At 41.0% G+C, this 27,850-nt stretch overlaps 1 protein-coding gene across 1 annotated transcript; it reads right to left on the bottom strand.

Moving 5' to 3' along the window:
- Positions 1-67: 67 nt before the first annotated feature.
- Positions 68-27,086, bottom strand: LOC149770078 (defensin Cg-Defm-like). The gene is made up of 3 exons (XM_089949425.1): positions 26,946-27,086; positions 25,386-25,536; positions 68-208 (listed from the first exon to the last, which is right to left on the bottom strand). Exons 1-2 carry the CDS (start codon positions 26,992-26,994, stop codon positions 25,400-25,402), a joined length of 186 nt encoding a protein of 61 aa, XP_089805551.1. The 5' UTR covers positions 26,995-27,086; the 3' UTR covers positions 68-208; positions 25,386-25,399.
- Positions 27,087-27,850: the final 764 nt, after the last annotated feature.

Consider the following 27,850-nt stretch of genomic DNA (forward strand, 5'->3'; position numbering starts at 1 on the left):
GTATGACCATCTTGATAGATGTACTGCCTTTGTGATTTTCTGATCAATACTAAGAAGAACAGCAACAGAGTGAATAAGCTTTTTATTAGTGTTCTAAATATGAAATGTAATGTAACTTGGTTCGAAACAAATATACAGATACCAGAGGAAACTTCATTATATATTTGTTGCTGTCTTGTTTTCAAACTCCAGACTAGAGACCTCGATACTGAAAAAAAAGAAAATTGTAGAACATCTTAATTGATTTCACAGAAAATAGTTTTACCTTCCGGCGTATTATGCAATCTTAAAGGCAGGGTCAAGAAATCATTAAATTTAAATGGCTCAAAAATTGAATTCCCTAAACTTCTTTAAATTTTGTTTTCTAGCAAAGAAGGTTAAATATATTTTCTACTGAATATGAAAAGAAGAATTTTTTACACTCACAAATATTAAAGACTTTATATTTTGAATTGTCAGTCGACATGAGGGTATTACCGCAAAAAAATATTAACTTCGTTTACGTGGAGATCTCAATATCATCAAGTTACTAGTTAGTGAACGATTCCTTGTAATGTGTTCACAGAAATCACAAATTCTGTACTTTTAGAGATACAATGAACATTGTTAGCAACGTTATCAGTCATTTTCAAATACAACAGGAAAGGTATTTTCCTATAGTCAAGCTGTCTAGGAAATAACACTTACTATAAAGAATCTGGTAAAGTATATTAACGATAATATTTTCTGTTCACCTAATTTTGTGAAAGATAACGTTTTCTGTTACACAGCGTGATCTTTGGTTTGCCAAGCAAACAAGACAAACTCCAGTTTTGCAATAACATAAATTTCTTCTCACATAATCATTTTTCTAATATTTAATTAGCACCAAAAATAACCGTTTCAGTATTCGTAACAGCAAAGTATTTTCTCCTCCAAAAAATCCACAATGTTTGATTTACGTCTTTAGCTATTTAAAAATACTGTCATTTCCCCCAATGCGGCACGAGCAAAGTGCTTGACGTGAGAAAACCGATTGTCTTAAGCTGTCTGGACATGGATTTCATCAAAACCAGAGTACTTGTAGAGTTAATTTTTACTGTATTATCACAACATAACGAGATTTGCCGGGAAGCTGTCCACTATATGTGTGGGCTTCCTGAACAAAACAAAATGTCTGTATGGCAAAATGTCTTACAACGGGCTTTGCCCAACCAAACTAGGTATTGACTGTGTGTTTAAAATGCATACACCAATACCCTTTACGGAAGTACTCTTCAGCTGTTGAGATATTTGAAATATACAATCGCATTCCTTTTCGCTATATGTATTATTTGATAGAATTATTTCATATATTGGATTTATTCTATATTCTACAGATGGTAAGACCCATGTCATATAACGTCATGCTATCATAAAGACTATATATAGTCTTTTTCAAATTAGCCATTTTTATAACTGGATAGGTAATGGAATTCAAATATATGTCGCATGCATTGAATGAGCAATGTTCGAGTTGTTATAATTCAATCTCGTACATTAGTTCTAACGAAATTATTTAATATGCAACGAAACCAATTTAAGTGCTTGCAGGCGCAACGTATATCATTGCATTCGTACTTAAATGTGTGTCGTAAACTGCATGGCTTTAATCATGTTTACATGTTTTTCTACGGGGGTGGGGTTCATAGAACACTGGGGGGGGGTGTGGAACCTGTGTGTGTCGATGAAGACGTTTCCTCCCAGGACGGTAGTGGTTTATATCGCGGTGGGGGACGACGACTTCCGGACTAGCAGTACTTCTGATAATTTTAGGAATTTCAAGTTAATGTGGATTATGTCAGATTCGCTTTAATCCTGCAACGTTATTTCTGTATTATTTAATCAGCTAGAAACTTGTCATTGTGAAGACAGCTACGTTTTAAAGAATTATATCTTTAGGAGGATTATTTGTTCTAATATAAATGTTCTAGCAGAAATATTCTACCCTACCTTCCAGTATGCAGAAGTTGTATTTCTTAATAAATTAATTAGAGTGATCCAAAAGTTGGTGTTTCGGGTTTTGTTTCGGGTGAGGTCGAGTTTAAATGCATATGATTACCATTCTTGTTCATCCTTTATAATATTACTTCTGATGTACTAACATGTTTCTTTTTTTTAAATAGTTGTACCAGTTTGAAGCAGGTCGAATGTGCCAATGTTTTTTATAACGCTATAGCTGTATCACTTTGAGCCAAGACAGATGTGCTAATATGTGTCTTATTCTACAGCTGTACCACTTCGAACTATAACTGATATACTAATGTTTTTTTTTTATTCTATAGTTCTACCACATCGAACCAAGACAGATGAGCTAATATGTGTCTTATTCTATAGCTGTGCCTCCTCCAACCATCACCGATGTGCCAATATGTTTCTCATTATACAATTGCACCACTCCGAACCATGAGTGGTGTGCTAATATGTATATTATTTTATAGTTGTATTACTTCGAACCATGATTGATGTGCTCATATGTATGTTATTCTATAGTTGTACCAGTTCCTACCATGACTGCTGTGCCAATATGTTTATTATTCTACAGTTGTACCACTTCGAACTATGAGTAATGTTTCTTATTATATGGTTGTACCACTTAGAACCATGACTGATATGTCAATATGTTTCTTATTGTATAGTTGTACCAATTCGAGCCGAGACTAATGTGCTAATATCATTATTGAATAACCGAAAAGTTTCTTGTTCATTAGTTTTACTGCTTCGAACCATGACTGATGTTTCTTACTGTATAGTTTTCCCAGTTCTAACCATGACTGATGTGCCAATATATTTCCCGGTCCATAGTTTTTCCACTTCGAACCATGACTGATGTGCCAGTATGTTCTTATTCTATAGTTGTACCACTTCGAGCCCAGACTGATGTGCCAGTATGTTTCTTATTCTATAGTTGTACCACTTCAAACCATGACTAATGTGCTAAGAGTTTTCTTATTATATAGTTACAGCATTTCAAAGAGTGACTAATGTGCTATTATGTTTCCAATTCTATATTTGTACCACTTCAACCAATGACTGATGTGCCAGTATGTTCCATATTCTATAGTTGTACCACTTCGAACCATGTCTGATGTGCCAAGATGTATCTTACTCAATAGTTGTACCACTTCAAGCCGAGACTGAAGTGCCAGTATGTTTCTTATTCTGTAGTTGTACTACTTCGAACCTTGACTGATGCGCTAATATGTTTCTTACTCCATAGCTGTACCACTTCGAACAATGACTGATGTGCTAATATGCTTCTTATTATATAGTTCTTCCACTTCGAACCAGGACTGATGTACCAATATGTTCTAATTCTATAGCTGTGCCACTTCGAACCATGACTGATGTGTTAATATCTTTGTATTCTATAGATGTATCATTTCGAACCATTACTGAAGTGCTAATAATTTTCTTATTCTATAGTTGTACCACTTCTAACAACGACTGGTGTGATACCATGTTTCTTAATCTATAGTTGTACCACTTTGAGCCATGACTGATGTGCCAATATGTTTCTTATTCTATAGTTGTACCACTTCTATCCAAGACTGATGTGCCATTATGTTTCTTATTCTGTAGTTGTATCACTTCGAACCTTGACTGATGTGATAATATGTTTCTTGCTCTTCGAATATTGACTGATCGGTTAATATGTTTCTTATTCTATTTTGTACCACTGCAAACCATGACAGATGTGCAAATGTGTTTCTTATGCTATAGTGGTACTACTTCGAACCATGATATGCCAATATGTATAATTTATAGTTGTACCACTTCGAATATAGACTGATGTGGTAATTTGTTTCTCATTTTATATTTTTACCTCTTCAAACCATGATAGATGTGCAAATATTTTTCTTATTCTATAGTTGTGGCACTTCGAACCTTGACTACTGTGCAAATAAATTTCGTATTCTATATTTGTACCACGTCCAATAATGACTGATGTGCTAATATGTTTCTTATTCTATATTTGTACCACTAGTAGTGAAGGGGGACACTTTACGTACAATGGGAATTAGCATTAAAAACACCCTTGGGACACTTTACGTACAATGGAAATTTAACATGGAGAAAAATCGTGGGACACTTTACGTACAAGGGGAATTAACATGGGAATAAATCGTGGGATACTATACGTACAAGGGGAATTTAACATGGGAATAAATCGTGGGATACTATACGTACAAGGGGAATTTAACATGGGATTTTTTTTTTTTTAAAAAGTTTTTTTAAAATTTAAATTTAAATTTAAATTTAAAAAAAGGGGTAGGCAATTCAAAGACTATCTCTTTTCGAGAAATATGGCTGGCCCTGAAAAGGGCCTTTGGGTTTTCTTCTGCTTCTAATTTCTTCTTTTCCTCCACCAAGTTCTTATTTTATCTCCTACACTCTTCTTCTCTTTCTTTTTTTTCTTCTCCTCCTCTTCTTTCTTCTTCTTCTCTTCCTCCTCTTCTTTCTTCTTCTTTTCATTTTCTTCTTCTTTTTCAATTTTTTCGTTCCAATTGCGTATTCTTATTCTTTCCTCTTCATCCTCCTTCTCCTCCTTGATCTCTTTCATGACACCACTAATCTTGTCCTTTGCTTTCCTTAAGTTATTAATTTCCATCTTCACACGATGGGGACTATAGGAATAATGGTCTTCAACCAGTCTTAATAGCATCTGTTCCATTATTCCTAAGTTGTCTAAAACGTCTTGCAAGGTTTGTAATTTGTCCATTTGGTTTGACGCCATCTTCTTTGTATTCTTTGCAGAATGGTTTGAACAACTAATACTGTGGGTTCTTATACGAAAAGCGCGAACGTGAAGGAAAACATCCCCCTAAAACATAAAATGGATCTTACCTAGATGATGACCAAACATCGCGCGGACGTGAAGGAAAACATCCCCCTACTTTCTCATTTCATATAATATAACCCTAACTATACTCTCCACATTTGCTAAGAAACCCATAATCTACTATTCACACAAACATACCTGAGCTCTTGCAAACACATACACTTCCACTATTAATAAAGAGTTAGTGTTTATTTTCACACTACTCTACCTACACACATTGGCAAATTAATAGTTATTTCTTTTCTAGAGTATTGGGTAGCCCTGAAAAGGGCTGTTTTGTTTGGAACTTCATGGACACCTGGTTAATGGTGGCACCTTCCAGGCCTGGCGCCACATACACATCTTATCCCCCAGTTACTTTTTACCTTTTGGGGGGAGAGAGCAGAGGCAGGATATGTCGCTTCAGAATCCCAATTTTCACTCTCTGGGATTCTGAAATTTTTTCTTCTCTCCTTTTCCTCCTCTTCTTTATATCTTCTTTCCTCCTCTTCTTTTTTTCTTCTTTCCTCCTCTCTTATCCTTCCCTCCTCCACAATGGCTTCAGCGGCCAGTTCATTTAATATGCGCCTGGCATATTCCAGATGCACATGAAGTTCCAACAGTTTCTCCAGTCTCGTGTTCATTTTTGGTGTTGATCAATCAACAAGGGTAGCTGGACTGTCGAACGAGTTTCAATTTATACTGAAAGCGCGGACGTGAAGGAAAACATCCCCTAAAAACATAAAATTCATCTTACCTAGATCATGACCAAGAAACAACAACGCGCGGACCTAAAAGAAACACTCGCTCACTTTTTTATGCTACCCATCACTTCAATAGACTATCCACATACGCAAAGCAATCCAATCTAACCCAAAATATACACCTCAAACAGCCCAAAAAACAAACATCATTTTAATCTACTATCCACACCAACCTACTTTATCACTTACAAACACAATCACACAAACTCATACCCTCACATTTTTTTAAGAAAGAGTTAGTGTTTATTTTCATACTACTCTACCTACACACATTGGCAAATGGATTGTTATTTCTTTTCTAGAGTATTGCGTAGCCCTGAAAAGGGCTGGTTTTTTTTTTTTGTTTTTTTGCTATGGCATTCTTTTTAGTTTCTAAGAATGCGATGTCCTCTGAGGATAGACTTTCTGGCGATAGGTCTGCTTCTTCGGAAAGAGAAGAAGAATTCTTTGGTGTCGATACGACAATCGACAAAGCCTCTGTCAGTTTCAGGTTGCTGCTGTTGCTGTTGTTGCTGCTGTTGCTGCTGTTGCTGCTGTCTCTGAAGTCTGTACTTCTCTGTCCATTCTTCTTTCTCCCTGTTCATTTCTTCTCTGAAGAGCTCTTCTATCAGGTCTTCAGTGATTTTTAACATTCTCACATTCTCTATTTCTTCTGGCTTCGGTATCAGACTGTGTCTGACCCTATGCAAATTCACGTAGGCTTCGTTGAGCTTAGCTAGTTTGGAGCACATCTTCGTAGGAGGATGAGTCGACAATGGATGGTTAGACTGGGAACAACCCGGTTCTTAAAGTTAAAGCGCGGACATGAAGGAAAACATCCCCCACACGGTTTTCGAGCCCCAACGTTCATGAGAGGGATAGTAAGAAATGAAAGAGCATCAATCCAACATTCTTATAGCTAAACAAACCACAAAGGCATTTTTTCAAAACACAACATTTTTATTCAAAAATCACTTAACACTAAACAACAACATTTTTAACAATAATATAACACTATAACATCAAACAATTTTTTTTTCAAATCACAAACATTTTTTTCTTCCAATACAATCTACTTTAAACAAGGCTGACAACGTTGTGAATGAAATTGTGATTTCCACTGTTGGAAATCATTAGGCCATTGATGGACACTACGTTTCCTAGCTTGAGACAAAAGATAAGCATAATGGTCACAAAACCATCGATCTACTTTCACATCATTTCTAGCAGAAGAACGAGGATCGAAATGAGTCACTAAATGTTCTAAGGAATAGCCCAGGCTGCGATGATGCAGAAAATACACACAGTACTGTCCACACACCAAGGAATCTGTGCCTTGTAATTTCACGTTATTGAATCGGGTGGTTTGAGCATTTCTTCTCATAAAGTCAATGATATCGTCTTCCAAAGGGGGCAATCCGTACGAATCGAAATATTCCACACATCCTTCTTGAGGAAAGTAGACGGCTACCCAGTGGGTTCCTGGGAGATGACTTTCGTCCGTGTTGATCACGTAAGCTTGATGGTCTTTAGGTTTGCGATGAGGGAGTTCATCTTTAGCACAGACGACGGGATTCCAAGAAGACGTATACGAACTGTGGTTCAAAAGGTAATAAAGTTCCCAGGTATCCATTGATTTGTGTTTGTTTTCTTCTTCACAGGTAATAATAAGTCGTCAATTCGATCCTGACTTTTTGCTTGAAAATGTCTGACGAATAAACGGTTATTCGTTCTGTTTCCTCACTCTGATTCAGGAGAGCTTCGATACGATGGATCTCTTGAGTGGTTAATGGTGGACAAGAATGTTCACGCAAGTCTTTATACCACTGGTGCAACACGTCTTTGTTCGAGATGAGACTCCAAGCTTCGTCCAGATACTCGTCCAATTTTTCTTCTTGACTTAACATCAGGCATTTATCGTGTTGAATTTGACTGGGATGATCGTTTTGACATCCATAACAATTTTTCTTGATCAATTCCGTCATTTTGTCGACCAAGTGTTTGGCAAAACAGGAGACTAAATGGGCTTCTTGTTCTGGCCATCTCGATTTCATCATGATCACTTCTTCTTCTTTTTCCACGGTCTCCTTACATTCCATCTCCAAAGTTTCTCCACTAGGTAAAGAGGGATAACAGTCTTCCATGGCTTCTAGTAATCTAGGATGACTTCTCTTAAACTGTTGATTTCTATCGTATTATCAAATTCGGCATACAGGATGACGTTCACTGTGTTCCCTGCTTCCAGTGGACTCGCAAACTGAATTTCCACACGAATCTGGCCAGATTTTATAGGGTGGAAATGTCCCTCGTCGCTGCCTTGGTCTGGAGTGAAATCGAAAGCCCACAAAGCATAGCCTCCGTCATAATCGTCGTACTCAATGCCGTGACTGGTGTTGGTTCCTAACTGGCCGGTGGCTTCGTACAGGGACAAGTACGATCTCAAGTAATTCTTCTGGGCAAAGTTAGGCTCGAAAGGTCGGGTACACAAGGTCTTGCCATCGCGACTGACTTCGATCTTGGACACATTGTAATGCTTAAACTCAAAAGGATTTTCGTTGTGGACTCCGTTGAAGGCTGTATTCTTGACGATACCAACAATCAAACGCTTGGGTAACTGTCCTTGGAACAGATGATCTTCGATCATGGATCGCTGTCCAGTAGGAATGGTGAAGGTTTTTACTTCTACGCGTCGTATGGGATACTTGGCGGTTGTTCTGCTTAACGTTTGACTGATATCGTTTCCCACTTTAGGTAACACTTCTACGCGACGCACGTAGAGCTTGGCTTCTTGGATAACAGTTTTGTATTCATTGTTATGGGCCATCAAATGGAAAGCGGCACTGCTACGATTCAGTCTCAGACGGATATCCACTCCGTTCAGCAAATACTTTTCTTGTAACCACATGTCCAAATGCAAACGATCCATCAGTTCTAAACTTCGCCCTTGCAGAATTTTAGTTCTACGTGTGTTAAACCCCACATTGTGAAGATTGTCATCTTCTGTCAGGGCTGTGTCGGTAAACGTGTTTGCACCGGCCGTGTCAGGTTTCCATACCACGCAAGCATCCAGATGAGTGTTCTTGGCTTCTTTTCCGTACGTCAAGAGATTTTCCAGGTAGGCGCGATACGGGTAAGTATCCATGCTGCTACTGACCAGTTTGTTATTCAAGTACAAGTCCACTTCGCTGAACAAGGAATGCATGAAATTGTTGACAGGCGCTACCCTATCATTGGCTCCAGGATTGGTGTTGTCAGTTTTGATCACTTTGACTTTCAAATACAGGTAACTGCTATTCAGATCGATGTAATCTTCGGGTTGTCCTTTGATTTCGAACTCGATGGGAGCTGATTCCGTCAATGAGGAGACGGGATGAAATTCCACCCACTGGGATTCTTGCAACGTCATCATGGTGGGGGGCATGGCAAACATATCCAGTTCCGTCTTGGAACAAGCACAAGACTCTCGGTGCATCATTTTTTGTTCTTCCTCAATAATCGAAAACGTCTAAGTCTCGAACGGTTTTTCTTTTCTTGGCCTTTCTCGCTTGAAGTCTGGTGAAAGGGTGTTTTCTTCTTCGTCGTCTCTTTCTGCCTTGTCCTTGCTGAATGCCTGACTCGGTAGCGTGCAGGGCATTTATAGGTGTGTCTCGTCGACCCAAAATGTCTTTGCCCGTTTGCAGCAAGACATTTTTGCCTGCCCTCATGAAGGCTTCTTTAGGGTTTTGTTTGTCGATGATGACATTTTGGAGAAATTCTTTGCCTTGTGTCAGTGCCGCATCTTTCAAGGCGTGCAATCCGCGTGTCACCATCGGTTTCAACACTGGGGCCACCGAACGAAAGGCCGATTTTAACATGTCTCCTAAACCGTGTCCTCGCTGTCGAGCCACCCCTTGGTACACTGGATACATGACTTGCTTACGAGTCGTGAGAGAACCGTTTTCGAAAATGGAGTTTCACCGTGACTTTTCCTTTGGTGAATGGAATATTTTGTCCCAAATCTCCTTTTATAGTAATGTTGACCGTGTCCAAATACGACTTGCTGACGGGTAAATAGTGAGGATGGACAAATTCGCGGTGTACGTGGTAAGTGTTTCCACCTTCCTCGTCAGCGTTTGTGGCAGAATCCACTTTGAAAGGAATGACACGCAGTAACGGCACGGAGGTGTGTCCCACCACGTTGTATTCCACCACATCGGAATACACAAAGATCAAATTCAGTCCTTGGTTCAGTTCTACCGGGAAACGAAAATACCTCGCAAAAATATCGTTGTCGGAAATGACTGGCAATTCGTTTTTCTTCATCATGACCATTCTCATCTCCGTGTCACCGCCCAATATGTCAAACAATTCAGGACAAAATAAGAAAGACATGAATTTTTTGGACCCCTCAGAAAATTTCATCAGAAAGCGACGAGCTATTTTGTGGTATTCCAGGGTGACACTTTTTTGGACATTACTCAAAGCTTTATGGAACACGCCATTAAACCTAGAGGTTATGGCGCTGACCAAATGATGACCACTGAAATAATAGCCTGGGGGAATGAACAAGTTGTAGGTGGTCGTTTTAGTTTTGTCATCATAGGTTTTATTGGTAGATGTGCCAATCTTATCCAACTCCTCTTGCAATTGTTTGTCATGAACTTCCACCTTAAACCAATTTTGCTGGGCAATGACATTGTGGACTTGGGTTGGGTGAATCATTTCCACTAAAGCCACTTCCCAATGGGCTTCGTGATCTAAGGGGATGGCTTGAGGTAATTTGGCTGTGTAACAGCACAACGTGTTATTGGGAAACACCTCCATGGAACTGTCACTGGGTAAGGTTAAGTAAAATTGGTTTTGGTGACTCATAATTCTAGAGTTCTGTGGCTGTCCGAGGGGATATTACTGGACGTCAGAGGCGTGTCTCCGCCCAAAATGGGGTTCTGGTTGTGGTTGTTGTTGGAGTGGTGACTGGCACTGGCACTGGACACAACGTTCCCGTTCGAGGAGAATTTCAGGGAGGGATTGGGAAGCAGGTAACCGATGCAACTGCTCAATAAAATGGTCCACAATTGTTTGTCTCCTTGTTGCAAACTCAAATTGGCAATGGCTGCCCCGATGACACAATACACCACGAAGATTTGGCAGAAAAAGACGATTTGCGTTTTAGGCACACGTTCTCCACACCACACCCACAAGGGTTGTTTTTGTAAATCTTGCACAGAAGAACTAGGGGAAGAAGGAGTGGTCGACGTAGCTGCGTCTGCTGCTGTGTGAAAGGGCATGATGGTGACTTCTTCTTTTTATAGTCGATGACTTGCGAAGCGTCGATCCAAGAATCGAAACTGGGTGGATATCCTTTCCAACGTACTTTGACTTCTTTGACACGTCGTTTGCCCACTTTACGGGTTCTGCGTTCGAGAATGCTTTCGATGTCGTACACGTCGTCTTCTTTTTTGGTGACACGTTGTAACTCGGGCAAATAAAACGTTCCTTTGAGTACTTCTCCGTTCATGTCTTCCAATTTATAGACGGCAGGATGACGGCCATGTACTCGTCCAGTGACGCGAAACAATTCGGTCGTCCAGTTAGGTAAGTAACCTTTGTCGAAAGTGCGTTTGGTTTTGCCAATGCGCACCCAATCTCCTACGGTCAACTCTCCACTTTTCTTGGGGACAGCCCTCGTCGGAGACGTACCGAACAGACGCTCAAACACCAGCACTTCGTTGTCGGGAGTCACGTCTTGCGGGGCACGTCCGATGCTTCGATGGTAAGATTGGTTGTACGCTTGCACCAGGTGCGGTAAGATGTCGATGTACTTCAGAGTGTGGTGATGCGTAAAATATTTCCACATGCGTTCTTTCAAAGTGCGTTGAAAACGTTCCACGATGCTGGCTTTGGTTTCGGGATTCTCGGTGGTAAAAAAATGAATGTCACGTTTCCTTAATTCTTTTTGGAAAGCTTGGTTCAGAAATTCGGTGCCTTTGTCCGTTTGCCATCGAAGAGGGCGACGACCGCTTTGTTTCAACACCCGTTGCAGGGCTCGCACTAACTCGCTGCTGGATTTGGAAGTCAAGGGCACGACCCAGGCAAATTTGGAAAAGATGTCGATGACACAAAACAAATATTTGTAACCACGATTGTAGCTGGCCAAATGAGAGACATCGGCTAAATCGGCTTGCCATTGATGATCGATGCCTTCCACTCGCGTGCGACTTCTGGCAAACTTGCGTCGAATGGGTTTGTGTAAAGTGTAGGTAGCTTGTTCTTGTAACCATCGTTGCACTTGAGGTAAACGGAGACTTTTCAGTCGCGTTTTGGCAGCACGATACAATTTTTGAACTCCTGCGTAACCTGCAGGATGGGAGGGATCGTAGTAAATGCTAGCTAAGACTTTTTCCATTTTTTGTGTTGATTGGTGTCTTAATAAGGCACCCACTCTTGGAAGAGGCTACTCTTTTTCTCTTGGGGTATTTTCTTGGATTGCAAGGCTTTGCGTGTGCGACCAGCAATAGGTGTCGAAGAGGAGGAGGATGTCTGAGCAGGGGATATCGGTTCTTGTTTCACTTCTGTCTTCACTTCTGTCTTCACTTTCTTTTTCTCTTGTGAGGAAGAAGGGGTGGCCATCATCTTTTTAATCCATCCAATTCTGGAGGTAGGTGGTGTTGTTAACTTGCGTACTTTTTCTGGTGGAGTTTGAAACCCTTCTTCTTCTTCTTCTTTTTCTGTCTTGGTCACGGGTACTGGTGGTACTGGTACTGGTACTGGTGATGGTGCTGGACTTTTCATCAAGGTCTTAAAATCTTTCAAAGTGGGTAGAGCTGTTTCGTCTAAAGCTTTCTGGTGAAAGAGTTGCAGTCGTTGCAAGAGTTGACCGTACTTTTGCGATTTTTCTGTTTCGGACAAATCTTGGCGATCCAGCAAGGATTGCAATTCGTGTTGTAACTGGGACATCTCGCTCAAATTGGGATTGGGAGGTAAATGCGGGGTGCGTTGTTCTTGCCACCGATGGTATTCCATCCATCCTTTGTAAGGCACTAAAGCTAGTTTTCGTCCTTCCATGGGGTTGTCAGGGGTCGATTCTGAGATTTTGGGACTTCCGAGGGCCTTTTTATCTTGCTCCCATCAGTCCTCCCAACATGGTTCCCAAGACTCCTTTCAGTATGGGACCTAACAAGAGGGGCAAAATGCCTCCACGTTGCACTAACATCTTCTTTTTTTGACGAATGGGAATTTTCTTTCGAACCATTTGGCGAAGAACGTGACGATGTTTGCTTAAGCATTGTTTCTGGTGTTTGGACAAAGGGATCGTGCCTTTCAAAACGTTCAAACAACATTCGCACACGGTATCGATGACCTCTTTGGAGGCTGTTTGAATGAGTTTTTTTCGTAGGGGTGGAGAAGCTTTGGACAGGACAGATAACATGTCCCCATGTTTGGCTAAACGTGGTGGCAGTCCTTTCCTTTTCTTTCCTTGGGGTTTTCTGGAGGGTGACATCTTTGAGTCTTCGGGAGCACCGAAAAACACTGATACCCTACTCGGTCACAGGCCTTTTTTATACTGGAACGCGTCGCCACTGATTGTCTTTACGTTTTATCAGTTTGAGGACAGGCATGACACGTCGTGCAGGGGTACGTAACGGACTAAATCGAGCCAGTTCTTGTTTGGACAAATCCAGTAAACTTTGTAACATGCCCGATCTTTCTTGGACTTTGATTTTGGGAGAAGGTACTTTGTGAGCAGCAGCCACTGCCGCTAAATTGGAAGGTCCTGCCACTGGGGAAGTTCTTTTGGGGGTCATCAACGGAGAAGTTCTTGGTGTAATCAACGTCTCCAAGTACTCTTCAGTTCCTGGTGACATCAACGGAGAAGTGGACAAACGTGAGGCTGCCGGAGACGCTGTGGCAGGTCGTGGCTTGCGAGTGTAAGGTTGCGTCCTGGCCGAAGTGCCTCTCTTGCGACTAGTTTTCTTCTTCTGTGGACTTTTCTTTTTCTGGGGACTTTTTCTCTGTTTCTTTTTCTGGGGGGTTCTTTTCTTTTTCCGGGGTGATGGTGGTGGTGTCTGGTAAGAGGAGGGCCCTGCCACTGGAGAAGTTATTCTTCTTGGGGACCTGGTCTTTTTCTTTTTCTTCTTGGGGCTTCGTTGGACTTTTGTCTTGGGGATAACTTTGGGGGCATTAGGATCCCATCTTAAGAGTGAGCGAATGATGACCCCTCCTAGAGTACCGCTCCCTCCAGGTTTCAAAATGATTTGTTTTTTGGTTTGAGTGTCGATGCGGGGATCGGCCAGTTGGACCAAAGCGACTTTGTTTCGATCGAAAAAGCGTTGGGTTTGATGAGGAATCTGAATGATTCCTTGGAGTAATTGACGTGCCGTCACCGTGAACCATCGTAAGACTTCTTTGAGACTAGCTTCTAAGACACGAGCTCGTGTTTGTGGATCTTTTTCTCGGCTGATGCCATACAAGGCACGAATCAATTTGACGGGAAGATGCGACTGAAGGGACGTCATGTTCACACTGTGTGAGACAGACGAAAAAGGGTCTGAGGTTTTTATAGATTTTTTCATGGGGAGTGAAATGAAGTCGAGGACGGAGACGTGTACAGGACAGGCCCTCCGTCTTGGCACCAGTGGTGAAACAAGTGGGTACGAAATCGCAAATCCTCGGGGGTCGTAGGTTTCAAATCGACGAGTAAATAGGCGTGTGGCGTTTGAGTGGCATCGTCGTACGCCTGAGTCAGCCAAGGCGTTCCTAACTGTTTGGCTAAGACTTGCACTTGCGATTTATCTCGAGGGCTTTTAAACAAGACCACGTAATGCGCATTGAGACTGATGGTGCGATGGGCTTTACTTTGTTGAAACAAATTTTGGGTGATGTAAACGACACTGGCATTACGGTGATGCCCTTTGCGCGTGAACCACAATTTAATTTCTTCTTTGTCTTCTCCTAACATGTCGTCGAAAATGACCAAATGGGTTAGACGGGAGTCAGAGACGATGCCGTCGTCTTCTTTAGGAATGCCTTCCACAAACACGATGGAATCGCCTTGACTTTCTCGCAAGAGGCTGTACGCCGATTGCCACTCTTTGTAACACCACACGATCCGTTGAGGGGGCCGATCGATCAAATGATGTTTATGTTCGATCAAACGTTTGACGAATTCGGTTTTGCCTGAACCGCTAGGTCCAGCAATGAGCATGTTAAAGGGATGGCGAAGATACAAAGCCTCCCAACTGGCACGATCTAAGTGTTCGTCGATGACTTTGACAGTAGAGGAAGAGGGAGCAGAGACAGCAGAGGTAGCCATGGTATGAGAAATGTCACTTGTGACACGAAAAAACAAACAAGACAAGAGTTTATATACTTTTTCAGAACACGTTTATTGAATGTTTCAAATATGAACACGAAAGACAAAAATACATACAACCCAAATAGTGATGTACAGGAATATAAAACACAGCAAAGCGATCAAAGTGGAATATAAACAAGTGTCTGTACAACATGTTTTGGGTAACCAAGATGTCCTAGGGACAGTGTGTAATGTTCTTACAGTCTCTACATGAGGTATTGTCACACAAGTGTCCTCCCGGAATGACCTTTCAGGCATGTCCATGACAGTCCTGTCCTGAAGCGAGTGGTTGTTCTCGGTGACGGGTTCTTCTGGCGCCGTCACTAACACAGGTTGAAAAGTAACTTTTTTCCTTGAACAACTCTTGTGCATACTGGGCCACTTCTTGGGTCCAAGCCTCAAAACCCCCCTTTTTCCAATCACGAACATCTGTCCAATGGGGATGTAAGTCACAAGCTACACACACATCGTCATACACGTCTTGGGTAGCTAAAAGTTGACGAATCTTTTTTTCCTGTTGAGGTCGAGAAGTATCCAGATGAAAACGCAAGGCTTTGAGCAAAAGGAGCTTTTCGTGACCATTTAAGGCCATGGAGGTGGTAAGTACTGATCGTAAAGAGTCCACAAAGAATCGGCTGGTAAACGAAATCCCAAAAAACAAGTCACTAAGACACACACCACTTGTCGTCCCAAATTGAACGGATACAGTTCTTGTAATAATTGATGGTAATGATCCACGGTTTGAATATGGTCATTGAGTTCCTTCCACGGAATCTGTTGAATGATATGTGACATAATCCGTGGCATGGCAACTTGATTTTATAGTGTCTTTGTTTCGGAAGCAATAAAGGTAATTTCTAACCAAACACGTTCGATCTCCAGTAGGGAATTTAAATGTTACATACTGTAACTGAAACGCCAGAGTTTGTCTAGATGTTTCGTCTTTTTCTAAGCAGATTCCATGTAACAAATGTTGGTAATCCTTTAACTCGTCTTCCTCAATACGTTGCAGTAAGTGAATCTCCAAGTAACCAAAATTACGAACGTCTAGCCCATCATCATCATTTATATACTGAAAGTATTCAACAAGGTCTGACCAGTGAAAAAATTTCTGACGAATCAGTCCTCTTATACCATTCAGGTACCAGTGGTTAAAGATCTGGTGACGTAACGGATGCAATTGTTCTTTACGTTTCACTTGTATTTTCACCAGCTCTCGGTAAATCCTTTCTCTCAACTCCTCAGGCAAGCCCAAAATGTACTCTTGTAAAGTATCCATAAGTATATACACTGTTTTTGGAATCGTTGGGTGGTGACCAATAGCCTCGTTTAACTTTGTGTCTAATGTAATATCCACTCATAATCAGTCTTCTTGTACTTTGGAACATAGCATAATTTAAAAACGGATGAATCACTTTGAGTTTGCGTTTCACTTGTATCTTGATCAGTTCTCGGTAAATGCGTTCTCTCAACTCCACAGGCAAAGCACGAATGTTCTCTAGCAAAGTATCCATGAATAGGTCATACTAAATCCTCTTTGGTCTGACACAAGAAATGTACTCTTTACACAAACATGGTTTCACTTCAGTGTCGAATTTAAATCGTTGAGTCACTAATCTACACATTACAATTCGTTCAGAAGTTTCCTCTTTCACCAAGTTGACATTGTGTTCAAGATGTTGGTAATTCGTTAACTCTTCCTCTGGAATTCGATGCAGTACGTTTACAATGATGTAACTACAATCGTCCATACCAAACCAATCCTTTTTAAAACTAGAGGATCGTTGATCAATGTCTGTCCGATGGAACACTTTCAATTGAATCAGTCCTTGTATAGCCTTCAGGTACCAGTGGTTCAAACACCGGTGACGTATCGGATGCAATTGTTCTTTACGTTTCACTTGTATTTTGACCAGTTCTCGATAAATGTGTTCTCTCAACTCCACAGGCAAAGCACGAATGTTCTCTTGTAAAGTATCCATGAACAGATTATTATGGTAAAAAGTTACTTCAATGTCTCGGTCCCACTAAAGGTAAGTAATGACAATTCGGTGACCATCGAGCATGTTCTACGTAGGCTGAATCTTGCGGTTCCCAGTGGTGAAGTGACACACTGCAACTGAAGCACTTGACTTTATCTCCTTCGCCCAAGTAGAAAAATCCGGCTCTGGCTAATTCTTCGGGGGTCGGTCCTCCCAGATACTTTGGCCATTTTCCTTTGAACGATTGAAGACGATTTTCAAAGTCGCAGTATTCCGACAAACGCACAGGAAACGAATATTCGTTTTTCACAGGTTCGTTTCGATGAGGGTTGAGTGACATGGGCAGGAGTTTGCTCAGGGCTGGATGACATCCGTAGGGAGGTAAACGTGAAGGTCGACATTCCCCTTTAAAACGAAACCCAGTAAAATGTCCAAGAGGACGAGCAGCATCGCTTTCGCATCCCACAGGTTTGACACGCACAGCACTTTCCATGACAGGGGTAGGGGCACTAAAGTTCCCATGATGCTTTACGGCATCGCTCAGGTCACAAGGTACAGCATCGGTCCCATCGCAAGGCTCACAATCGCACTCGTCTGCAAACTCCGCTACGCAATTACAATGGTAACCACATGGACAATCGCAGTTTCCTTCCGGACATTTTCCGTCGCAATGCCTGGGTCTTATCCATCCAATATTAGTCACACTAGAGGAAGATACAACTTTTTTACAATCCCCAAACTGGAACGATGTCTCTTTCAAAGTATTCATCTTGTTCGCTCGGTCTTGGTAGTCACAATGAACTATCGATCTTGACCATAGCCCCTTTTTATACTAGTCGCAATGCAGTCTCCAGCTTGTACATCTTTCCTTTTTTACGTTTTTTATGTCTTGTTTCGGAAGGTACCGTCTCTAAGGTACCGTCAACATTGTACCGTAGTGCGATGGGTGGAAAGGCCATAGAAAGGTAAGGGCAGTGCGGAGACCATCGAGTATGTTCCAGAATAGCTGAATCTTTATAGATACATAGATCCATTCGTAACTTCAATCCACAAGCGAAACACTGTACCTCGTATCCCAATCCTGACTCAGGTCCCAAGTAGACAAATCCTGTTCTAGCTAAAACATGCGAAGAAGGTAATCCTTCCCTATCCGTAGGCCATTTCTGAAACGTGTCCAATCGACGAGCACAATCACAATAGTCAGGTAAGAAGACTGAAAAATGGTAGGGTTTGAACTTGGAGTTCTCATCGGGTTTCTCACTCGATTCTTGCTGTGGCGAAGTCATCTTTCTGGTGGGGTAACTATACTCTTACAACCAATGTTTTATACCAACGTGTCCATACGGTAAGGTGAAATGATTGGGAAGTCGAACTCGCTTCTGGTACACGATTTGATAGACTTTTTCCAAGGGCCGACTGACGATGTGGTGAGTGGGTAAACGTACAATCTTGTTCGGTTGGTAAGTGGTCACTTTAAAGTTTCCATCCTCTCCCGATTGCAAGGCTTCTTTCAATACCCGAAAGTTGACCACACGACTGGTACGATAATTCAGAGTCAGTCCTTTCACTTTGCACGTCGTGTGCACTTCTCCTTGTTTGTCACGGTATTCGTAGCCGTAATTTTTGGGACCGCCACTGACAAAACTTAGAATCTTGTCGTCGGGATGCTCGTCTGTCCAGGCTCCTAAACGGTCTCCTTCGATGTTAGGGTGATGTTGAATCGGGTGATGGATGTAAATGCAACTGTCCGTGTCAAAGTACAGGACGCGTTCTTCTAACAGTTCTAAAGCTTCGTACAATTTTAAGCGAGCATGGGCTGTCACGTAAGCCGCAATGATGACATTTCCAAAAGGGTCGTCTTGTACAAAGTCCAGATCTTCTTCGTAATTGACCAAGATCAAATTCTCTCGAACGACGTCCACGTGTTTCATGTATTTGGTTTTGTCGTGAATCATCTGGAAGTAGCGGGAAGGTTCTGTCAAATATTCCGTCTTGGGTAAACACGGTCGTTGTGCCATTTTACCCCACAAACAATTTAACATCACTTTGGCAAACGATCGCCTGCCTTCGTTTTTCTCGATGTGGTCTAAAGTGATACCTTCTTGTTCGTAATATTTCTCTTTGAATTGTATTTGGTCTTCGGGAGTGTGACACCAGGAAGGATAGCCGCTGGCTTCTTGTTTCAGTTTCAAAAAGGCATCCACGTAGTCGGCGAAAATGCCTTTCTGCGTGGGGTCACCCTTGCGGTACTGTTGTGTCTTGGGAAAGTGGCAAATTTCGTACACTTCTAACAGTTGGTATCCCATGTCCAGAGCTTTGAACAATTCCACGCTGACCCAGGTTCCCGTCAAGGACCGTTCTTCCTGGCTGTGATGGCAAGGTTGGTCCTGGTTGCACGTTTCGGCACAAGTACGGCACAAGGGAAACATCAGTTTGCCTTGACAATGGTGAGGTAAGACGGGATGGTATAGGTTCGTGGGAGGCAAAACTTTGCACTTGATCAAGCCTTCGTATTGTCGAATGTTTTTCAGGTCGATGTGTTCCGTCAGCAATTGCGGGTGCCCTACAGGAAAGCGACAATATTTGCACACGTAGGGATACAGCGAACACACGTCCAAGTATTTGATTTCTTCTCCGTTCTCTTCGTCGGCTTGGTACAGCAAACAGGTGGCATTGGTCCTTCCTCCGTACAAACTATCCCTCGGGTTCAGCGGGTCCATGAACTGGTAACTTTCCACGAGGCGTTTAAACTCGGGATCGGTTTTCATACGGTGATCGTACTCGTGTTCCCACATTTCCACCACTTGGTATCCTTGCTGTTCTAACTTTAGGCGTCGCTGACAAGTGTCCTGGTACAAGTCTTCCATGGTTCGTTGCAAAAACTGATTTTTAGTGCCACGGTCAGGGTAACAGACGGGACATCCGTGAAATAAGCAACCGTTAAACTCGTACACGATCTTGGGGTTTTCTAAGTCCCAGCCATCGACCGAATACGTTCCGATGGTCTTTTCGCCCCCTCCGTTGCGGGCATGCTGAATCCACTTGTCTTCCTTGTCGCACAAGTAATGTAACCAGCGTAGGGCTTTGACCGAGTATTGACGCTTGACAAAGTGGGTCGTTTGAGGGCTGATGACAGCCACGGTGTTTTCAGGCATGAATCGTTGTCGATACACTAAGGAACACGCTTTGGCAATGGTGCAAGCTTCTTTCAAAGGATCGACCCCTCCGTGTTCCATGAACAGTTCTCGAAATTTTCCACAGCAACGTCGTAAAATGTCCACGTCGGAACGACAATACTTTAGCATTTCTTCCTGAAAGTCGAAAGGGTCCGAGGCGTGAGCCTGGTACCAAGCGTAGAAAGCTTCTCTTTGTTCGGTACGCATGTTGTCGGGGTCGTAATAGTGAGCCTCAGGTAAATGGGGTAGAACGGCGTGTTGATTGGCTTTCGTATTGAAAAAGTGTGGAAAGTACCCTTTAGCCATTTCTGTCATTCCAAACGTTTTAGGCATTCGACTCAAAGGCATGGCCAAATAGCTCATCGAATCTTTAAACTGTACTTGTCCCACTTGTATGAAAATGATTTTGGCTCCGTTCAAAGTCACTTTAGGACGCTCGGTGCCTTGTTCCGTATAGTACCTCAAAAGAAACTGTCCATCGTATCCGGAGAAATTGTGAGCCATCACTGTGGCATGGCGATGACAATCTCGGTAACGTTCGATGTCCTCTTGGCTCCACGTCTTGTCGACGGGGTCTAAGACCCATTGGGCAAAATCGGCTAACGTGTTGGGTCCCCGAAAGATTTTTTCACGCCCTCCGGGTATCTTGCTGCAGTGAGGGCAATGACTGAAGATAGGTTCTTGAATGCACTTCTCGCACGCTCGATGAGCCACGCAGAAATTAGGAATGTGAATGCCGGTTTCTTGCATGCATTCGAAATCGAAAAAGATGAAATTGCTTTTCTTCTTGTGACCGTCCTCTTTCTCTGGTGGGGGTTGGTATTTTTGCACGTAACATTGGTGTTCCAAGTCCACGATGTGGTGACAAATGTGACATTTTTTCTTTCCTGAACATACGTGTGCCTTGGTATTATTGGTACGTATGACTTGTTCACACGTAGAGCACAATCTCAGCAGTTGACAAGCGCATTTCTTCTGTGAACCTTGCGTTTTCAGATGTTGTTGGTAACAGGTAGGGCTGACAAACGTGCGCAGACAAGTGGAACAAGGCACTGGTTCTTCGCTCAGACAGGGTGAAGAGGCCAAACATCCTGTGCATTTCGATCCACAATACTTGTGTTGCTCTCGATTGTTATAACCATGGTCACATTTCTCACAGTAATAACCGTATTTCAGGAATCCGGTGATACTGGTAATGGTATCGAAATGTTCATCGTGATAATAGACATGAATGTATTTTCCGTCCTTAAAGTCTTGGCCTCGAAACAACAGAGGTCCGCGCACTTCTTGAGGGTGCACTTTCAAGGTGTAGCGTGGAGCTAGGGCATCTTGCAATTTTTGCATCTCAGGAATGCCACAGGGTGTGTCTTTGGACAGGCCAGCTTGTTGCAACAGGAGTTCTGCTTCGTTTCGTTGTTTGGCTCGATGGGAACGTTGAATAGTGTTCCAGGTTCTTTTCCATTCTACCGTGTCGTTCTTGTCGGCATAGGTTCGTCCCACCACGATGGCACGGGCTAAACACATCTGGTCATGAGAGTTGTTAATTCGGACGAGACTCTTTTTGGTGTTGCGAAGGTCGTCCACCAATAACATCTTTTTGCGTCCTGTCCCTTGAGGAGGAGAGACGTGGGTCATGTCCAGTGTAGCTTTACCATCGGTGATGTCAAACTGATCATTAGATTGTTGTACGTGTTGAATCTTGTCCATGACTTTGGAAGCAGTCAATTCTGCAGGGGTGCTAAACTCGATCCAAACAGGGGATTTCAAACCGTCGTGTTGTATGGAAAGTCTCAAACGATCGTCTTCTTTGGGTTGACATTGTCGCTTGAGTGCAGTGAGCAAAGAATCCCACACCTCAGTGATGAACACTTCTGCTTTCTCTAACGGCACTTCAGCCTTGAAATCTTTAAACTTCACCGTGTATTTGTAAGCCGTGGTTCTAAATTTTCTAGAGGAGCGCTTTTCCGTCTCTCGAATGGAATAGTACTTTTCAGGGTTGACAAAGGGTGGTGAACTTGGTTTAGAGGGTTCGGATTCTGGTTCACTCATGTCCTCTTCAAAATCACTGGCATGAATTTGTGCCAAGATTTCAGCCCTGGTACGAGGCGATAGATCACGTTTCTGCCTCTTACTTTCTTCTTCTTTCTTCTCGAATGAATGGGATCGTTTCATCTTGAAAGCAAAAAGTCAAATGACTCAAGTTCAAACACCATAAACTACTTTATAGTCATAGCAGACCAGCGTATATAAAAGGGTGTGTGTCTTGTCCTTTCACTATTCATTTCACTCTCAAGCCGAGCACAACGATGGAAGAGACTGACCAGATGGAACGTTTCGTCAGAGCTTTGCGAGGGGTCATTAGAAAATTCTCTTCAGACCAGCCTACGGAAAAGAGTGTGACGGTGAAGAAATTCAAAAAACAGAGAGACTAAACAAGGAGAAAAGAAGAAATCAATGAACTTATTATTAAAGTGTTGTGTTGTGAATTGTGAATTGGATTGTAAAAATGGAGAAAAGAATAAATGAATGATATAAGGTAAGAGTCTTTGAGTTCTGATTTTAAAATAAGAAGCTACACTCACGCACTCATACACAGACACGTACTATAAGGGTAACATGGGTGAGTTTTTTTTGAGTTATTGGCAAATTGAAATTGTATTTCTTTTCGAGAAATGTGGGTGGCCCTGAAAAGGGCCTTTTTTTCTTCATGGTGCAGGGGTGAGTTTAAGCAATCAATTTTAACTGCCTTAAGCCTTTGCCACGGCCAAGGCCTACTTCTGGACTGCGTAATGATGATAATGATTGGGTTGAAATCACTAAGGGTGGTACGGTAGGCTTAGTCACAGGGTTGACATGTTTGGCTCGGGAAGGTCGTATTCTCTTCGGTCGTGATAAAGAAGTCTGATACATTTGTTTCAGACTTCTTAACTCCGCTAAAATGTCCAACAGTACCGTGACCGTTTGATTTTCACCCTCTTGTTTCTTTGCTGCTGCTACTTCTTCTTGCTGTTGTTTTTTTCTTACCTCTTCTTCTTGCTGCTGTTGCTGTAGGAGAAAAGCCTGTTCCGCTTCCTTTTGTCGTTGTATAAATTTCTCCAATTCTTCTTTCTGTCTCTGTCTAAAATTCTCCACTTGTGGTAATGAAGAAGGTAACGAAGGTTCCGGAACAAATTCTTGCGAGGAGAGAAAATCCACAAAATCCCAATTCACCTCTTCTGAAAGTAAGTCCGGGTTCCCTTGGGCGGTCTCCCCTGCTGGTGCACCCCACTGGATCGTTTTCTGAGTTTCCGCCATGTTGAATCACTATCGCATAGATTGACTGCACACAAGCGCTAGCGAATCTATATTGACTACGTGACGTCACAGACTGCTCTCTTCGGATTGGATGCGGGCTGACTGAATTCTGTAACGCGTGTTTGGATTGGTGAATGAACTCAATCCGTTTCAATCCTTTCTGTCCCTATAAATAAGCGCCGTTCACTGCATTGATTCACCTATTCTCGGAGCCTCAACATGTGGACCGACGTTGAATCTTCAACCCTTGTGTCAACAATGATGTTCAGGACGGACATGCTCATGTATGTCCGATCCAAGTGGACCGTTGTCTACAGGACCAACAGCAGCCTGTGGATAAGAAGAGTCTATATAGAGAGACAAGGTTGCCTCAAGAGGACTCTGATGTATGGCCCTGCTGTAAGACGAAGTTTGAGGAAAAGAAGATGTCGCAAATGCCCTCTATGTTAAGGGCATATTAACATAAACCCAAAGGCCCTTTTCAGGGCCAGCCATATTTCTCGAAAAGAGATAGTCTTTGAATTGCCTACCCCTTTTTTTAAATTTAAATTTAAATTTAAATTTTAAAAAAACTTTTTTAAAAAAAAAAAAATCCCATTTTAAATTCCCCTTGTACGTATAGTATCCCACGATTTATTCCCATGTTAAATTCCCCTTGTACGTATAGTATCCCACGATTTATTCCCATGTTAATTCCCCTTGTACGTAAAGTGTCCCACGATTTTTCTCCATGTTAAATTTCCATTGTACGTAAAGTGTCCCAAGGGTGTTTTTAATGCTAATTCCCATTGTACGTAAAGTGTCCCCCTTCACTACTACCACTTCAAACCATGACAGATGTGTAAATATGTTTCTTATTCTATAGTTGTACCACTTCGAACCTTGACTGATGTACAAATATGTTTCTTATTTTATAGTTGTACCACCTCGAATAATGACTGGTGTGCTAATATGCTATATTTGTACTACTGCACACCATGACAGATGTGCCAGTATGGTTATTATTCTATAGTTGTACCACTTCGAACCAAGATATGCCAATATGGTTATTATTCTATAGTTGTACCACTTCGAACCATGACAGATGTGTAAATATGTTTCTTATTCTATAGTTGTACCACTTCGAACCTTGACTGATGTGCAAATATGTTTCTTATTTTATAGTTGTTCCACCTCAAATAATGACTGGTGTGCTAATATGCTATATTTGTACTACTGCACACCATGACAGATGTGCCAGTATGGTTATTATTCTATAGTTGTACCACTTCGAACCAAGATATGCCAATATGGTTATTATTCTATAGTTGTACCACTTCGAACCAAGATATGCCAATATGGTTATTATTCTATAGTTGTACCACTTCGAACCAAGATATGCCAATATGGTTATTATTCTATAGTTGTACCACTTCGAACCAAGATATGCCAATATGCTTAACTTATAGTTGTACCACTTCCAATATGTTTCTTATTCTGTAGTGGCATCATGTGGCAACGTGTTATTCGTCTACAGATGGACAACTTTGAATCAGGAGTCATGTGCTAGAACCGTGGTGATATGCTGATACCAAAGCCGATGCGGTATTTATATAGGTATATTGATAGATAGAACTGCAGACATATTACGCGCTTTGTGATTTCGTGAATTTCTTGATCCTGAGTGAAATCGTCGTTGCAGCGCGTGTCAAACCCTCCAGTGCGACTAACTATACAACCTAGGAGGATATTCATAGTGTTATAGCCAGTATATAAAAGAAATGTAAATACCTTCATCAATTATACCTGATATTAACAAGGGCTGTACATATTTTTAAACATTAAACCCAGTGGTTCCTCTAAACTTGCAATCTTGAATTGCTGAACAGCTTAAACGGATAGACTGACTTACCTATTGACATGCGAGATCATACAGTCCTGAATTTTGTCAGATGAACAAGAAGGAAAAAATGAATTATTCAGTCATTTTAATAAATCAATCGATTAATGATTCAGTAGGTTAATGAGTATTCATACCTCTCTTTGAAGAATCAACAGATGCATTTGCACTTCAACCATAAACTGCTCGGCTTACAATAGCCACCACTGCAGTTTATTTCTATACAATGACTGTTACACTTTTTCTGATTTAATGGACATCCCCAATCGGCCTCAACAGCTGGTATATCTAAAACAAGGGAGAAAGACATTAACTTTAAAAAAGACTCGTTGTAGATAAAACTTTGTTAGAAAAGAATCATCTAATCCATATTGAACGTATATATATATATATATATATATATATATATATATATATATATATATATATATATATATATATATATATATATATATATATCTTTGTCAGACTTAAAATGTGACAATCTTGACGAGAAAGTCAAATATTACTCAGATGGCAAATTTACTGTCCGTTATTCTTATTGTGTACCTACCTTAGAGTTTTTATTCTTTGTATTGTTGTATTTGGGTTGAGGTTTCTTGAGCAGAATTTGCAAAAGAAGTCCGCAACAACAATCCGTGATTGAAAGTATCAGTTAAGTGGAAAAGTGTCGTTCCCAGTATTTCTTCATTTTCATTGCAATCTAAAGTATCAAAAACTTTTTTTTTTAAAAGGAACTATTATCGGAAGTTTAACTCTAATTCCATTGTTCAAAAATAGGTTACACTGAATGAGAACTTCGTTTCCTGAACAACTATTAGGGTATTATGTTAGCGAATATGAACTGGAAACAATTCTTATATTAAGAATATAATAAGAATTTACATACACGGTCACACTTCTTGAATTTACATAACCTATTTCATCGCGAGTGGAAAACGTGAAAATTTCATTGACGGAATTTTCTTTTGCTGTCTTGCTGAAAATTGTGTTCTGAAAAAAAAAGTCTATTTCAATTAGAATGCGTGTATCACGTAACGTCAGAAACAACTGCCTAAAGAAGCAAAGAGTTTTGAATCGAACTGGCAATCAAACATATGTAAAATGCAAATTACCCGATAGACATTTTAACATATTTACATGAATGTCCCAAAACGTTTAAGACAAATAATGCAAATTTCTAATTTAATATCGAAGACGTATCCAGCGCAACCATACCTTTTGTCTAACATACTTGTTTAATACTTGGCCATGTAGAGCATAGACGAAGTCACTCCAAATAATTTCTGCTGTAGAAGCTTCAGTAACAGTATTTAATAGCTGGACTTAATTTTATCATGGTCTTAAGTTATGAATATATTCAAAATTATGCTCCAATGTTTCGACACCCAGGCTAAATAAGGCATAATTAATCCCACCATCAAATTGTCAGGACTTTCTTCTGAAGCTACAATCTTATTACATGTGATGCTAAATAACAAATATGAAGTGTCAATATAAAATGGTGTTTAAATATATTTCTTACTGTTTGAATCTGACTTGATTATGGAAATGAGTAATGGCTCAGATAGAAGGGCTGCTAATTGTTATATTAAAGTAAGCCAGAACGTGTATGAACCTTTTAGCAAAAGGTAGTTTGCACACAGATATTGTAGAATATAGAGCAGATGCTTCTAGCATGGCATTATTTTACATACCTATTACAGCAATCAGCAAAACCAGAGCTAAGACAAAAGCAGTCTTCATCCTTGACGCTCGAGATTTCTCTGTAAATAATAGTTAGATGTTGTATGAATCCGTATTCCGGGATGCTGGTTTATATACAAAATGTATTCAAGGACAAAGGTCAAGATCGTCACGTGAAGTCTACGTGTTGAGAATCACATTTGTCATTATTGTCTTGACCCATCTTCTTATCTGGGGAAATTAACCGGATCTATCTAATGTTGGTCAAAAAAAAAAAAAAAATATATATATATATATATATATATATATATATATATATATATATATATATATATATATATATATATATATATATATATATATATATATATATATTAGGATGAAATAAAATTCATTTTGGTCTTTATTATAGCTTCAAAAAAAGAAACATATTGTGGGAATAAATAACTCTACCATAACATACTCTTGATTCTTTTTATAGCGTCCTGTTTGTTTACAAATCGCATTCTATCACACACTGGAACGGACCTCAAGATCCAGTCTTCACCCTGACCTTGAGATTCGTACAAACGTAAAAGGAAAGCTCTATGACAAGTTTGCATCTCACACGGAATTTGCTGCCGCCATGGGTCATTCGATCTAATCCCACTTGTGTTCATGACGAGGTTAGTGAGGATAGAGAGAAGATGAAAGGTGGTATTGTGTCGTCTGCATCTACATGTACAACGTTTCAAATATTTGTTTCAAATAAGGTTTTGGTGTTTTGCAACATAATAATAATAAGAATTCACGCAGCCTCGTGGATATCCGAGTCATATCAGAGTACATATGAGAGAGTGGGGGTGGGGGTTAGGAATACGAATTTTAACGTTTGTCAACTAATAAAAAGACATATGAAATAAACTTCAAATGTTAA

Source organism: Sinohyriopsis cumingii, unplaced genomic scaffold, assembly GCF_028554795.1.
Source record: "Sinohyriopsis cumingii isolate HCF-2022 unplaced genomic scaffold, ASM2855479v2 utg002719l, whole genome shotgun sequence".
In the NCBI taxonomy this organism is placed as follows: Eukaryota; Metazoa; Mollusca; class Bivalvia; order Unionida; family Unionidae; genus Sinohyriopsis; species Sinohyriopsis cumingii.